Source organism: Cydia splendana, chromosome 6 (assembly GCF_910591565.1).
Source record: "Cydia splendana chromosome 6, ilCydSple1.2, whole genome shotgun sequence".
Classification (NCBI taxonomy): Eukaryota; Metazoa; Arthropoda; class Insecta; order Lepidoptera; family Tortricidae; genus Cydia; species Cydia splendana.
Window position 1 is genome coordinate 1,997,346 of NC_085965.1, and position 16,139 is coordinate 2,013,484.

Genomic DNA, 16,139 nt, shown 5'->3' on the forward strand with positions numbered 1-16,139 from the left:
TTATCTGTGAAAGTTGTGGGTGTGGGTGTGGGTGTGTGTGTGTGCAAACTATTAAAAATGATGCGTTTTCGAAGCTTTCGTTTAGCCAAAAAAAGAAGTAATTGAAAAGACTTGACAACAAAATGAAAACCATCACGCAATTTTTTTGGTGAGTTAGTAGCTCTCATTTTTTAAGGTTCCGTACCCAAAGGGTAAAACGGGACTCTATTACTAAGACTCTGCTGTCCTTCCGTCCGTCCGTCTGTCATCAGGCTGTATCTCACGAACCGTGATAGCTAGACAGTTGAAATTTTCACAGATGTATTTCTGTTGCCGCTATAACAACAAACACTAAAAACAGAATAAAATAAAGATTTAAGTGGGGCTCCCATACAACAAACGTGATTTTTGACCGAAGTTAAGCAACGTAATTCAAACTTGACATGATTTATATATTATTATGATGGTATTATATTTGACTTACTTATATAAAATAAAATTAATGATTTCTTATAATGTTAACTCGCAAATTATTTATAATGTAATTTAATAATATGGCTGTATATATTTTAGAAATAAGGTTTGAATTATTCTGTGACATGCATGTATTAATATAATGTAATTTAATGTTAATTATTGTAGTATGTAAGTGCTTTGGTCTAGAACTGTAAACTTGCATATTTGGAAATAAATAAATAAATAAATAAATAAATAAACGTAGGGCAGGGTCAGTACTTGGATGGGTGACCGTTTTTTTTTTGCCTTTTTTTGCATTATGGTACGGAACCCTTCGTGCGCGAGTCCGACTCGCACTTGCCCGGTTTTCTGATATAATTTTGCCTACCCAGTCCCAAATCTCTGTGCACGCTACTGCAACACAAGCCTTATTGAGCTTACTGTGGGACTAGGTCGATCTGTGTAAAAAAAATTATCCTATAACAAAAAATAAAAAAAAGATACCACAAGTTGCAGATTTATATTTTTTAACACATGTTTTTTCCTAGTGTGCCACTGCCCAGCCGCGATGTCGCGCTCCGTGCCGTGCTGCGCGGCCACCGGGGCGTCCGCGACGTGGTCGTGCGGCGCCTCGTGCTCGCGCGTGCTGGCGTGCGGCGCGCACGTGTGCCGCGCGCGCTGCCACGCCCCGCCCTGCCAGCCCTGCGCGCTGCTGCCCGCCAGCGTGCTCACGTGCCCCTGCGGCCGGACCAAGTACGTCTACTAAACTTTTTTTTGTGACAATTTTTTTGGTGCTACTTTACCGCCCTAGTGCGGTAATTAGCACAATACGTGTTTATGTCGAAAATTTAAAGGGCCATATGTACTGTAAAACGTTTTAGAATAGACGTGGGAAAAGGTCATTCGCAACTCGTATCGACTTACAACACTCCCTTCGGTCGTGTTTCAATTTATCACCACTTGTAGCGAATTTCCTACTTTTCGTACTTGTATCGTAATGTACTATTTAACAAACATTTTCGTTACAGGTTACCTAAAGACAAGCGCAAGTCCTGCACGGACCCGATACCATTGTGCGGGAATATCTGCGCCAAGCCGCTCCCGTGCGGACCGGAAGGCGACAGGCACTTCTGCAAACTGGAGTGCCATGAAGGTAAACTATAGTTGTAGATCACACATGCTACCCAAAGACAAGCGCAAGTCTTGCACGGACCCGATACCATTGTGCGGGAATATCTGCGCCAAGCCGCTCCCGTGCGGACCGGAAGGCGACAGGCACTTCTGTAAACTTGAGTGTCATGAAGGTAGACTATAGTTGTAGATCACACAGGCTACCCAAAGACAAGCGCAAGTCCTGCACGGACCCGATACCATTGTGCGGGAATATCTGCGCCAAGCCGCTCCCGTGCGGACCGGAAGGCGACAGGCACTTCTGCAAACTGGAGTGTCATGAAGGTAGACTATAGTTGTAGATCACACATGCTACCCAAAGACAAGCGCAAGTCCTGCACGGACCCGATACCATTGTGCGGGAATATCTGCGCCAAGCCGCTCCCGTGCGGACCGGAAGGCGACAGGCACTTCTGTAAACTTGAGTGTCATGAAGGTAGACTATAGTTGTAGATCACACAGGCTACCCAAAGACAAGCGCAAGTCCTGCACGGACCCGATACCATTGTGCGGGAATATCTGCGCCAAGCCGCTCCCGTGCGGACCGGAAGGCGACAGGCACTTCTGCAAACTGGAGTGTCATGAAGGTAAACTATAGTTGTGGATCACACAGGCTACCCAAAGACAAGCGCAAGTCTTGCACGGACCCGATACCATAGTGCGGGAATATCTGCGCCAAGCCGCTCCCGTGCGGACCGGAAGGCGACAGGCACTTCTGCAAACTGGAATGCCACCAAGGTAAACTGTGTTGCTTAACTTCAAACTCGGGTAAATCCATTCGACCCTCTCAGCAAATATGTACTACCCTATTTATTACCTTTTCTTAATACCAAAATCGCATAATCTGCCATCTTGGGTACTTGCTCGGTTAACGCTTTTCATTTCCAAACCGGTTTTATCAACCAAATGTGTCGTTTCCAAGCAAAGAGACCCACTTTGTCGCTTGCCATAAGGACGCTTTGACGGGTTATTCAGTAAGCAAATCTCGTCCTTATGGTAAGCAAAGTGGGACCATTGACTAGACTGACACAAATATGGTTAAAACCAAATATTAGTATTCACTGACCGCATAAAAATATTTTATAACATTTGAGTACCTGCTCCACAGGTGCCTGCCCTGTATGTCCGGATAAGACCCTGCTGCCATGCCGCTGCGGCCACTCCAGCCGCGAGGTGCCCTGCTCCGACCTTCCACAGATGCTGGACAATGTCTTCTGTCAGAAAAAGTGTAACAAGGTGAGGATATAGAGCTGTTCATTCTAAAATATGGATCATTTTGTTATAACTCACATTAAAGTATAACACTTTAAACTCTCGCGTTTTGTACACATATTTAATTACACAAACGGGTCTACCGCGATATAATTCCATTGTTTTTACCTTTAATTCCGACGTTTCAGCTGAGTTGCACCAGCTGTGGTCACGGAAAGACTGACGTCCCAACAAATGTCAACAGAGATATTAATAAAACACCACTAAACTACCCGAAATTAGTTTATAAAAATGTTTGGGGTAGACAAAGAAATTGCAGCTACCCGTTAAAGTTTAATGTAAAAACAATGAAATTATATCGCGGTAGACCCGTTTGTGTAATTAAATACACATTAAAGTATTTGAACAAATTAAATTATTTCTGAAAAATATTTCAGTATTTATTTCAGTTTATAACTCACATTGTCTAAATGTAGACACAAGTTGTACATCCTTGTGCTTATCCGTACGAATTAGAGGCAGCCTCTGTAGGTAGGCTTCGCACAGGAGTGGCGCGACAGTATCTCGCCTTCGAGATAGATCACCCGTCCTTCTCTAATTAATACAGTGACAAAAAGACGGGTAGTCTATCTCGCGGGCGAGATACTGTTGCGCCACTCGACACTTCTGCCAACGGCCTACTGGTCAAGACAAGTTCGGTTCAAATTCGTATGTGCCTCGCTTACAATGAAAGACAGTAATGTAATGCGACCCTGTTGCCTTATCCAAAAAAATCTGTTCTTCATGTTGTATTTTTGGTACAGAAATTGTCCTGCGGCCGGCACCGCTGCCGCGACTGCTGTTGCGCCGCCACAACACACCGCTGCGGCGTCGTGTGCGGCCGCACGCTGGCTTGCCAGCTGCACCGCTGCGAGCAGTTCTGCCACACCGGCCACTGCCCGCCCTGTACCCGCGCCAGTAAGTACTGTCTCCACACCGCTGCCGCGACTGCTGCTGCGCCGCCACCACACACAGCTGCGGCGTCGTGTGTGACCGCACGCTGGCCTGCCAGCTGCACCGCTGCGAGCAGTTCTGCCACACCGGCCACTGCCCGCCCTGTACCCGCGCCAGTAAGTACTGTCTCCACACACCGCTGCCGTGACTGCTGCTGTGCCGCCACCACACACCGCTGCGGCGTCGTGTGCGGCCGCACGCTGGCCTGCCAGCTGCACCGCTGCGAGCAGTTCTGCCACACCGGCCACTGCCCGCCCTGTACCCGCGCCAGTAAGTACTGTCTCCACACCGCTGCCGCGACTGCTGTTGCGCCGCAACCACACACCGCTGCGGCGTCGTGTGCGGCCGCACGCTGGCCTGCCAGCTGCACCGCTGCGAGCAGTTCTGCCACACCGGCCACTGCCCGCCCTGTACCCGCGCCAGTAAGTACTGTCTCCACACCGCTGCCGCGACTGCTGCTGCGCCGCCACCACACACCGCTGCGGGGTCGTGTGCGGCCGCACGCTGGCCTGCCAGCTGCACCGCTGCGAGCAGTTCTACCACACCGGCCACTGCCCGCCCTGTACCCGCGCCAGTAAGTACTATCTCCACACCGCTGCCGCGACTGCTGCTGCGCCGCCACCACACACCGCTGCGGCGTCGTGTGCGGCCGCACGCTGGCCTGCCACCTGCACCGCTGCGAGCAGTTCTGCCACACCGGCCACTGCCCGCCCTGTACCCGCGCCAGTAAGTACTGTCTCCACACACCGCTGCCGCGACTGCTGTTGCGCTGCCACCACACACAGCTGCGGCGTCGTGTGTGACCCCACGCTGGCCTGCCAGCTGCACCGCTGCGAGCAGTTCTGCCACACCGGCCACTGCCCGCCCTGTACCCGCGCCAGTAAGTACTGTCTCCACATCGCTGCCGCGACTGCTGCTGCGCCGCCACCACACACCGCTGCGGCGTCGTGTGCGGCCGCACGCTGGCCTGCCAGCTGCACCGCTGCGAGCAGTTCTGCCACACCGGCCACTGCCCGCCCTGTACCCGCGCCAGTAAGTACTGTCTCCACACCGCTGCCGCGACTGCTGCTGCGCCGCCACCACACACCGCTGCGGCGTCGTGTGCGGCCGCACGCTGGCCTGCCAGCTGCACCGCTGCGAGCAGTTCTGCCACACCGGCCACTGCCCGCTCTGTACCCGCGCCAGTGAGTAGTGTCATCCTGATGTCACTTCACTCACCGTTTTGTTACTCACAATAGGAGACAGTGGAATTCCTTTGTTAGGCTTACAGCTTCTGACCTGCCATGTCGTGCTTAGTTGTTGGTGTAGGAACATGCAGAGGGATAAAGTGTGTGACGTTTATTTATATCAAATAAATGTATGTATGCGGCCTTTTTGTATGTACGCTGCACAGGTGAGTTTGCCTCTCGCCGTTCGGCAAAAGGCTCCGCCGGACGCTCGCCACTCAGGCCGTACACGTTTATCAATAAAGCGAAGTGAAAACCTTACGTTCAGTTAGAATCATACCAGTGTATCAGTCCTGATAAACTGGTCAACTCGGTGAGAAAATCACAAATTGAGGTGAATTCGGTAGATGGTCGAATTTGATACTAAATGAAAGAGCATTTTTGCAAATCTTGGGTCGAACCACTAGTACACCATTGAGAAAAAATACATAGATTGCTCACTCCATACATCAGTTTTGGTACCAAAAAGACTATTATTTTCATAGTCGACATCTAGCATCGAGTAGTGGAATTATCAGTACTATGCTACTTGGCAATAGATGAAGCACCGACCGGAAAGTCTTATGTTGTTGAGCATTAGACTTTCCGGTCGGTTTTGGTACCAAAACTGATGTATGGAGTGAGCACTCTTGTCTTATTATTATTTCTCTATGCTAGTGACATTATCTTTCCTCCCAGGTTTCGAAGAGCTAAGCTGCGAGTGCGGCGCCGAGGTGATCCTCCCGCCGGTGCCGTGCGGCGCCAAGCGGCCCGCCTGCAGCGCGCCGTGCCGCCGGCCGCGGGGCTGCGGCCACCCGGCGCTGCACGCCTGCCACTCCGGCCCCTGCCCGCCCTGCGTCGTGCTCACGGCCAAGCGCTGCCACGGCCAACACGAGGTATGTACTTTAAGCCCTGGAGTCTCAGTGGTCTGATCGTCATTCGGACACTTTATCACATCCACGACTCGAGAGATTAAGAAACTTCAAACACAACAACACTTCATAAGATAGTTAATATATCGTACTTTCTTTTATTTGTCACCTGTTTGACATTTCTTTTTGGGTCCCGTACCTAAAGGGTCAAAACGGCGGGACCCTGTTACTAAAATTCCACTGTCTGTCTGTCCATCTGTCTGTCTGTCACCAGGCTGTATCTCACGAACCGTGATAGCTAGACAGTTGAAATTTTGACAGATGATGTATTTCTGTTGCCGCTATAACAACAAATACTAAAAAGTACGGAACCCTCGGTGGGCGAATCCGACTCGCACTTGTCCGGTTTTTTAAGAATTTTTTAAACATTGTCAAAAAAAAATTCTTTGTTCGTATCTAGTTTGCTGTAAAGGATCTTACATGTACGAAATCTACATATTTGGGTTCGTCTTTGACGTCTCGAAAAATGTGTTTTAATTTTAAACTAATTAACACAAAAGTTATGGCCAGAAAACCAGTTTTTTAGCCTAAAATTATTGAACTTTGATGCCAAAAATCTCAGACAATTAACTTTGAAGTAAATATGGGATACTATACTTGGTCAAGCAGATCTTGTCAGTAGAAAAAGGCGGCAAATTTGAAAAATGTAGGCGCGAAGGGATATCGTCTCATAGAAAATTTGAATTTCGCGCCTTTTTCTACTGACAAGATTTGCTTGACCATCTATATATTGCAGCACTAAGTATAATTGACCCATCCTCCTTTCTATTGAAAAACTTTAGTTCCGAAATTGCTGGCCAGTGAGCTTAAATTTGTAGCGTTAATTGTTTAAAATTCGAATAGAAATTCTAAAGTTACCTTGCCTTCGAGCAACACCGGCTTCCGACATATCGGAAGGGAGGGGCCCAAGCGATATCTTACCGTACAAATCTTTCTGCCATTTTTTGCGGGGGGAAAGGTGCACACAGTCGCACTTCTCACACACTTACATACAAAATCCAATCTGTAATGACGACACAAATACATAGAAAATGACACACGTCAAAGACAAATCTTGCAAACCTCGATCTCTTTTTGTGTACGGACGACTCACAAGTGTCACATCACGCACACTAACACATTTTCGTCGAAGTATTTTATTGTATTCTGACAGATGAGAAGTCGGATTTGTCGCTCGACCGATTTGTACTGGGCGAGCAAAATCGATAAATCCAACAATTACATGAGACTAAAATATAATAATTGTGTTTAAATGTAATTAAACGTATGATATGTAAAAAAAATATTACATGTGAAATGTAACACCTTCTTTTTGTAAATTTGATGTCTCCGACCTCTTTTTACGACAAAAAACCAAGCAATTAGGCATTTTTTCTGCTGCTGTGTTCACAACTAGGCAACTAGTTTTATTACCCGCGCTAGATCAGTTGATCTTGTACCTCGGCAGAGGGGAAATAGTGCGAATGCCGCCTCCCTTCCGTGTTGCTCGAAGTACCTTGCAGACCTCGCTTAATAAATATTGCTTAATATAAAAGTCCAGTTTTAAATAATTGACCTGATTATGATACGTTATGACCAGGGATGTAACGGATGTGGTTTTATCGGAACCGAAAACGGAAACAGATGTTTTCAATTTAGTTTAACGGAACCGGAAACGGAAACGGAACCGAAAACGGAACCGGAACCAGAAACGGAGCCTGAGTGATAGGTGGACGAGATGTTAAGGGTAGGTGTATTAAAAACAGTATACGAATTTTAAGTAGTACTTAGAAGTCTTAGAACCCCTAAAATATAAATAAATAATTTAAAAAAATCAGCGGCGTTATTTTATGTTAAGTTGCACATTAATACACCCAGACTCTTCGCCCCACAACGAAAATCGAAAAATAAATAAATAAAAAAATAGCATTTTGTTAGTACTTAGAAGTCTTAGAACCCCTAAAATATAAATAAATAATTTAAAAAAATCAGCGGCGTTATTTTATGTTAAGTTGCACATTAATACACCCAGACTCTTCGCCCCACAACGAAAATCGAAAAATAAATAAATAAAAAAATAGCATTTTGTATGGAGGGTTTAAATTTTCAAAGTGCGGTAGCAACCCCTATAATGTATTTAAAAATTCTGAAAATAAATTACATTGGTTTTTTAGGGGTAGATTTTACATTACGCGGGTGCCCCGTAGAAAAATATAACATCGACGAAATAAGGACCACCCTAATGCATACACTTCAAATTACTTTTTAAGGATGTAGTCGTTTTCCCCTTTCTGGAATAAATCTTCAGACCAAGTTTACACTTAGCCGTGTCCCCACTAACTTCATCAAAATAGTTCCAAATCGAACTTGATTTCGGCTTCATTGTTCGTTTTTTTACACACTAACATTCACCACACACACTACACACAGTCAGTGGTCAGTACACAACAGAACACATACGATTTTAATTTTAATAAGACGAATAAAACAAAGTATACAAACAAACAACAAATTAGCGTAGCACGTGGCAAGCGGGGCGATGAGCGAATGACTGGTATGAACCTGTTTGTTTTTGATGTACGCCGCCGCCGCGCGAAGCATTGACATCCGTTATAACTTCCGTTTCAAACATAACGGAACCGGAACAGAAACGGATGTGTAATACCAAACGGAAGTTCCGCCTTAACGGAAACGGAAACGGAGCTCCGTAACATCCCTGGTTATGACTAAAGTTCTTTGGTGAATAACATTGTCCGTCACACATAAGATAACATAAATTCCTAAAAATTTACCATGTGTAATTTTGAGTGACATTGTATATTGTGAGATAAATAAATCATATCATATCATAAAGTCACGCAAGCGCCCTGCGCCGCCTATATGAAACAGCAGGCTCAGGCATACATTTTCGCCGTGCGGTAGAAAGAGAGGAGAGACGCCTTACGCGTTTTGGCGGACCGGTGCCCTCCGCGCCCGTGCCTGCCCAAGTAACAATTTGTGGTACTATAGTGGTCAATAGAACGTTTCCTAAATACCACCTAAGGTCCTATAAAAGACCTAAGAAGGTTGTATAAAGCCGAAATGGCGTATCTTTAGTGCCATTCAGTGATATAGTAGACCTGTAGCAGTGTCAGCCGTGACGTTTTAGGTCTATAAAAGTGATGTAATGCATGACTCTTGTGCTAATTTGTTGTCAGAAACGCCATTATAGTGTTAATTTATACTATAGTAGCATTTGAGATTCCATTATAGTGCTTGTTTTATACTATAGTAGTATTTGAAATTCTATTATAGTGCTTTTTTATACTATTGTAGAATTCATAGTTCCTTTACTACTTGTTGTGTGTTTACTTCACAAAAACGGTACTAAGTAAAATGGTGATAAATAAAGACGTTATATTAATATGCGCCATTTAGATGTCGAATAATTCGGTCTTTAGTGCAAAAAGTATATGGGACGGAAGTTTTACCGTTAGAATAGTATTAGGTTAATGAGGAATTTTAAATGCCCCCTCGATTTATTTATGTTTTTAATAAAATAATTTAATAAAATATTATGATATTCACCATAGTTACTACTATACAGCCAAGAAGTAAATCCGACGCTTTTATAGGCTAACTATAGAACTTAGGACGAAATATTCACCGCCATCATGATTAAAATTAGGGTTCCAAAAGAATTTTGCTGTGACCCAGTTGCACCTACAAACTCTTTAGAAAGATATAGGATTTTTTTTTAATTTAGATGTAGTCATTACTGTTGTTTCCTTTTTCAATGAGATTGGTAAAAAAAATGTGCTAATAATGGATGTCGATAAATATCTAAACCGTCACGATTTTATGCTTGTATTAAATCATTGATGATAAATCTCACCTACAATCACTAATATCACTGGGGTCTTTTTTATCAATTCATTAAAATATAAAAATATTTTGTACGGAACCACATTATGTGGCTTAGGCCTGAACTTATATAAGCAAGATATAAGTAGCCATTACAGATCAAATTGATCATTTACAAGTAGTCGTTTTCTACCTTTATGTATCTAACTCGGTTTATAAAAGACATAAAAACTCAGCTATAACGCTGTTGTCTTTTAAAAGAAAAAACAAAACCACTATACAACAGTTTTGTGATATAAAAGAGTCATTGTGACGTTTACAGCGATGAGATATAATAGGGATTTTAAAACTACTAAAGCGCTTTTTAACGCTATAAATATGTCCCAAAAACGCTACTATAGAGCAAAACAGTTCTATAATAGTGTTCATATGACTACTAAAGTATTATGTACTATAGCAGTGATCTCTAAAGCCACTATATCCTATAATCGTTGTATAGTTGGGTTTTTGTCACTATTTAAACACAAAACTATAGCGGCTTGCAGGGAACCTTAATAGCGCAAACTACTAAAGTATTATGTACTATAGCAGTGATCTCTAAAGCCACTATATCCTAAAATCGTTGTATAGTTGGGTTTTTCTCACTGTTAAAACACAAAACTATAGCGGCTTGCAGGGAACCTTAATAGCGCAAACTACTAAAGTATTATGTACTATAGCAGTCATCTCTAAAGCCACTATATCCTAAAATCGTTGTATAGTTGGGTTTTTGTCACTATTAAAACACAAAACTATAGCGGCTTGGCAGGGAACCTTAATAGCGCAAATTAGTTGCATAAAAGTGATTCCAAATACTATTATACAGTAATATTGCTCTATAGTGATTATATTTGAACCTGTTATAGTACACGCCTGTAACGGCTCTATAAAATGATGATGTAAACCTTTACATCAATTGCTTATAGAATATATTAGCTGTATAAGCCTATAGAGCAAAAAGGTGTTGCCAAGCGCTTTTATACGACAGGTGGTCATCTCTGAAACCTTAATACGACGTCTATACAAGCTTTTAGCGATAAAAACTAAAATTATAGGACTAAAATGTTACTTGGGTGGTTTTCAGCATTATTGTCTAATGATGGGTTGCACACAACACACTACGTCATGTCATTCGCTAATGGTTCGTCCACACTGCCCACCGACGTACTACCCAAAACAGTTTTCCAGCTCGGAGGCACTGACCAACCACAATCACGATTCAAATTCGATAAATATGTCGGAGTCTCACGGAAGTTTTGTTATTAAAAAGGACATCAAATGCTCTAAATTTAGATACTATTGCCGCTTGGCTTATCTTACCAATTACTAATCTATTCCATATAATATTGTACAGGAACGCAAAACGATCCCATGCTCACAAGAAGAGTTCTCGTGCGGGCTGCCGTGCGGCAAACCTCTGCCTTGCGGCAAGCATACTTGCCAGAAGACGTGCCACAAAGGCCCGTGCGACGCCGGCAAGTGAGTACTTTTTTAATTTTATTCTAAACAAAGACTCTGGTAACGATTTTTTTTATTAAAGGCACAATTACAGCCTCGCGACTCCCTAGTCTTATTGCTCTAAGTAAGCTACTCTGATTTGATTTGAACTAGGGAATATTTTCATCTTTTCTTTAGTTTGAACATGAATTTAAAAATTCATAATTCATCCATCGTATTTTCATGGAAACGTACGAACGTGCTATTTCAGTCAGTCTCGGTACAAAGAGTACTGAAATTGACTGAAGTAGCATGACAAATACGAACGTTTCCGAGAAAATACGATGGAAAACAAATATGCACTACATCTGTATGAAGATGTATAGTTCAGACAAATACAAAAACTGTCTCTCGCACGCCACGTCACCGAAGTGTCAAAACTGAAACTGAACTTTATGCATACGCACGTAGGTCTATGTTGCTCTGTGGTCTGTGACCGATTAATCGGTCTTTGGCGTTGAACCTGCGGTGCGGATATATCGGTCATTGTCGTCCAAAAGGTTAAACTTCTCATTTTTGCCACCCAGATGCACTCAGCCATGCAACGAGAAGCGCCCAAGCTGCGGCCACCCGTGCGCCGCTCCGTGCCACTCGGGCGACAGCGACAAAGCTGACAAGGGTGACAAAGCTGACAAGGGCGACAAAGCTGACAAGGGCGACAAAGCCGACAAGCCAGCTTGTCCGAGCAGCGCTCCGTGCCGCAAGCTCGTGCGAGCTACCTGCCCGTGCGGGAGGCGAACTGCCGAACGATCGTGTCACGAAAACGCTCGAGATCTAGCGAAGTAAGTGGTATATTGTATTGTATTACTGTCTTAAAGACTTGATATTTTGCAAATTTCAGAGATATGAAACGGTAAAAATAGTAGATTGTACAACAGTGGCCGGCCACCTTTTAGCAGCCAAGGGTCACATAGTAGTTAACGAAGTTGACGCGGGCCGCACTTTGGTAATATTTGTGACTTTAGCAGACATAGTCGTTTGTCAATATTACATACAAAATAGCCAGGAGGCTCGCGGGAGTCGCGGGCCGCCTGTTGCCGACCGCTGTTGTACAACAAGGGCATAAAGCGATCCATTTTTATCCGAGGCAATTTATTATATTAGTCGAGGATAAAAATGGACATTTATGCCTGAGTTATACACTCTACTATTTATTTGGTATCTGTATTTGATGAAAGTAATTTTTGCAGAATAATGAGTGCGTTGGCCGCGTCGAAGATGCAAGATGGCGGTTCTGTGGATTTGTCGGAAGTTCAGCGCCCCGCCTCCATGCTCAAAACGTAAGTTTTATGTTTTATCACACCTTTAACACTGTTAACTGCCGGCCTAGCCAAGGTGACAATCGCTATCGCTACGACAACGAAACACTTTGTGTCTCTCTATTTCCACTCCCCTCCCTGTTTATTCTCAAGGTGGTAAAGTACGTCCGAGCGAACTTGTCTTCGTTCCCCAGTGGAACAGCAAAAGATTCCATATTCCAGCATGACTTGGACCAACCCACTCATCGCCTTAGCACAGTACACTAAGAACAGTAGTGAATCTAAGGCCGCTCGGCAAGTTATTTGCCTACTCTTGCGTTGGCGCTTAGGGTTGTCACTTTTATTTTTAGTTAAATATTATTTGCATATTATGAGTAGCACTACGTTTCTATTTATTATAATATAATGAAATGTTCTATCAATTCATAAATGAAGTATAAATAAAACGCTTTTTAAATATTAACATTAGGAAATGGCAGTTATTAAAAAAATTATAAATTCGATACAGAAAAAAATCCTCCGGTTTCTGCATGTTCGGAACGCTTTATTGTTAGCGGTTAAAGTAAAGTAAATTCTCATCCTTACGTATAAATTTAGTAAAAAGGTTTTAGGGAAGCATGGGCAAGTAGGTATTATGAAGAATGACAAGTCCGGGTTTGAGGAGTCGTTATTGAGACACTATATTTTTTTTCTACTGTACGACTGTAATTTTTGAATTAAGATTTCTTATACCAAACTGCAAATGGGTATTTTTAATGTACGGGCTCCCAACTCAACTATAATATTCATTTCGATACAGTTTAGTCAACTATAATGAAAATGACCAATTACAGCTCGCCGCGGTCAAGAGGGCGAAACAAAACCATAGCTCAAATTAATTATTAATTTTAGGTTGTATAGTAGAAACAATTGGGTAATAAATCAGAAACGCGCATGTGACACCCTTAATATAGCAACATCCATAGACTACGAAAACCACTTAGTGTTGCTTGTTAGTCTCCATTTTGGCCACCGTACCAAAATCGGGAAAACAACTGTCTAAAAATTGAATTTAGCGCGGAGCAAGTACCAGGGCCTCATGAGTTACGAGAAGGTGTCATTGACCAACCAACGCGGCGGCCGGGGCGCGTACCAGTATTATGAAGGTATCGCGGCTGCTCCCGTATCTTAGCTGTATACAGTGTATACTTTTGGTTTGGTTTGTTTGTATGATTCTACTAGTTTAAAGTATTATTTTTGTTGATTCGTAGAAAAAGTATTGTATACAATAGTGATATAATCAAGCTTTTCAATCTAGTACCTTACTTATACTATTGCCTCTGTTCATAGTCATGATCAAAAAAATTAAGGCGTACCGTCAGAGCAGACAAATGCGAGCGGGCGGGTAGCGTACTCGAATGCGCGCGATCACAGTCGCGGTACGGCCCACACTGCCGCCACCGTATTCCCCCGTATATTATGCTAATGTGTGCGTGGCAGCGCGTGCGTACACGGCGCCCGGCGCGCACGCACACATTCAAGCCGGCAGCGGCACATTTCTATGAAGATTCACTACTGTTCTTATACTGTGGCCTTAGGAAGTCTGTGTCACGTAATCGAATTTAAACTGTTGTGAGACATACACTGCTGTGTTGTGCGAGCCGCAGTACGCGATACACCGCCGTCGTGAACGCTGCTCGCACTGTTAGTGCTTGAGAAAGGAGACCTAGGCTCTCCGAAACATGTCGCGCGAGTGACTAAAAACAAGTGAGTCTAAACCGTAAAATTATTCAAAGTATACACGTATAGTTGGAACTAAGATTTACAATAACATCCCATGTGACATAAAAACATGAACACCATTTCGGTTTTTAACTCGCGTTTAAAATGTTTATTGATTCGGAAGGCCTATTACTCCATAAATGAGTTTATTAACGAGACCTGACATTTTTTTTTTACTTATATAAAAATATAAACATTCCATCTTTTATGCAAATTGACATGTAAATTTTTTAGTTAATTCTATATTATCCTTAGTTAATTAAGTGAATTGTATATAATAAAGGACAATGTATGACTATTACTGAATAAATGATATGATATGATATTACTCTACCATATTAGTGCGACAGTGACAGTTGCGTTTCGATCGCCACGGAACGTTAAGCGATTGGCATGGTGGCTACGCGGCCTAGGCATTCGTTATTGAAACAAAATACTAATACCTAATTATTATTCGTTATGGTAGTATTATATGACACAATATTTTGTGCAATATTGATCTCGCTCGCACTAATATGCCAGTACGAGCGCGATACATAGAAGGTAAGTTATCGCACACGCTAGCGCATATGTCAGTGTCAAACTCGTGGTAAGGCTACATATTTTTACTAGGAATACCAGTTCACACTAACACAACACGATACCTTATCCCCTTGAGCAGGGTTTAAAATAGGGATGTAACGATACCGATACCGATATATCGGCGTCGCCGATTTAAATTCAGCCGATAACACAGTTTGAAAAGCGCGCGAAACGAATGACGTTACTAATAATTTGAATAAACTTTGTTTCCATTACAAAAAATCTACCTAAAGTGAACTTATAATTCAGTAATTATTTGGGTTTGGGTATTTGGGTTTACTTTGGCATTGATGGCTTGATTGTTACCTAAATAAATGTTTTCTTTGATTTTGATCTGGCATTTTTCTTTATTTGTTTTACAGTTTTTCACATTTCACAAAATCGAGTGTCATATACTACAATACATAAGTAATGTTTTATGCATATTAAGTGTATATATAATTCCTTATTTAATTTATTTATTAATTAGCTACTGTGCCATTGATATCGGTATCTGTATCGGTATCGCCGATTATTTACTTAAAAAATCGGTATCGGTATCGTATCGGCAAAATCATGTATCACATCCCTAGTTTAAAACTAGTCAGCCAGAACCTTGAAGTTTTAAAGTTTCAATTTGTTTGCAACTCGATATCGCTCGCGTACATAAACATTTATTATTATATGTATAGCACTGTGCAACAATAAGTAACATGTTCACAGATTGGAATGCGACGACGAGTGCCGAGTGGAGGCGCGCACTCGGCGCCTCGCGCTGGCGCTGCAGATCCGCAACCCGGACGTGTCGGCCAAGCTGCAGCCGCGCTACAGCGACCACGTGCGCGCGCTCGCCGCCCGAGAGCCCACCTTCGCGCGGCAGGTGCACGACAAGCTCACCGAGCTAGTGCAGCTCGCCAAGAAGGTAAACAACACCCCGACTAGCGAGGAAACTAACAGACCCGCAACCCCAACTAGCCGAGAAACTAACAGACCCGCAACCCCAACTAACGAAATAGGTAACAGATCCGCAACCCCAAGTAGCCAAGAAGGTAACGGACTCGTAACCCCAACTAGCCAAGAAAGTAACAGACAATCAACCCTAACTAGCCAGGATCATAACGGACTAGTAACCCCAACTAGCCAAGAAAGTAACAGACAATCAACCCCAACTAGCCAGGATCATAACGGACTAGTAACCCCAACTAGCCAAGAAAGTAACAGACAATCAACCCCAACTAGCCAGGATGATAACG

General features: G+C 43.2%; 1 protein-coding gene across 1 annotated transcript in view; it reads left to right on the forward strand.

Annotated features, from left to right (window-relative positions):
- Positions 1-16,139, forward strand: part of LOC134791256 (protein shuttle craft) — a 36,719-nt gene that overhangs the window by 6,021 nt on the left and 14,559 nt on the right. The window contains exons 7-15 of the mRNA XM_063762238.1: positions 984-1,188; positions 1,464-1,588; positions 2,714-2,841; positions 3,621-3,774; positions 5,715-5,911; positions 11,163-11,287; positions 11,833-12,087; positions 12,496-12,585; positions 15,610-15,808. Coding sequence (XP_063618308.1) covers positions 984-1,188; positions 1,464-1,588; positions 2,714-2,841; positions 3,621-3,774; positions 5,715-5,911; positions 11,163-11,287; positions 11,833-12,087; positions 12,496-12,585; positions 15,610-15,808 — 1,478 coding nt within the window. The remainder of the gene's footprint in view (positions 1-983; positions 1,189-1,463; positions 1,589-2,713; positions 2,842-3,620; positions 3,775-5,714; positions 5,912-11,162; positions 11,288-11,832; positions 12,088-12,495; positions 12,586-15,609; positions 15,809-16,139) is intronic.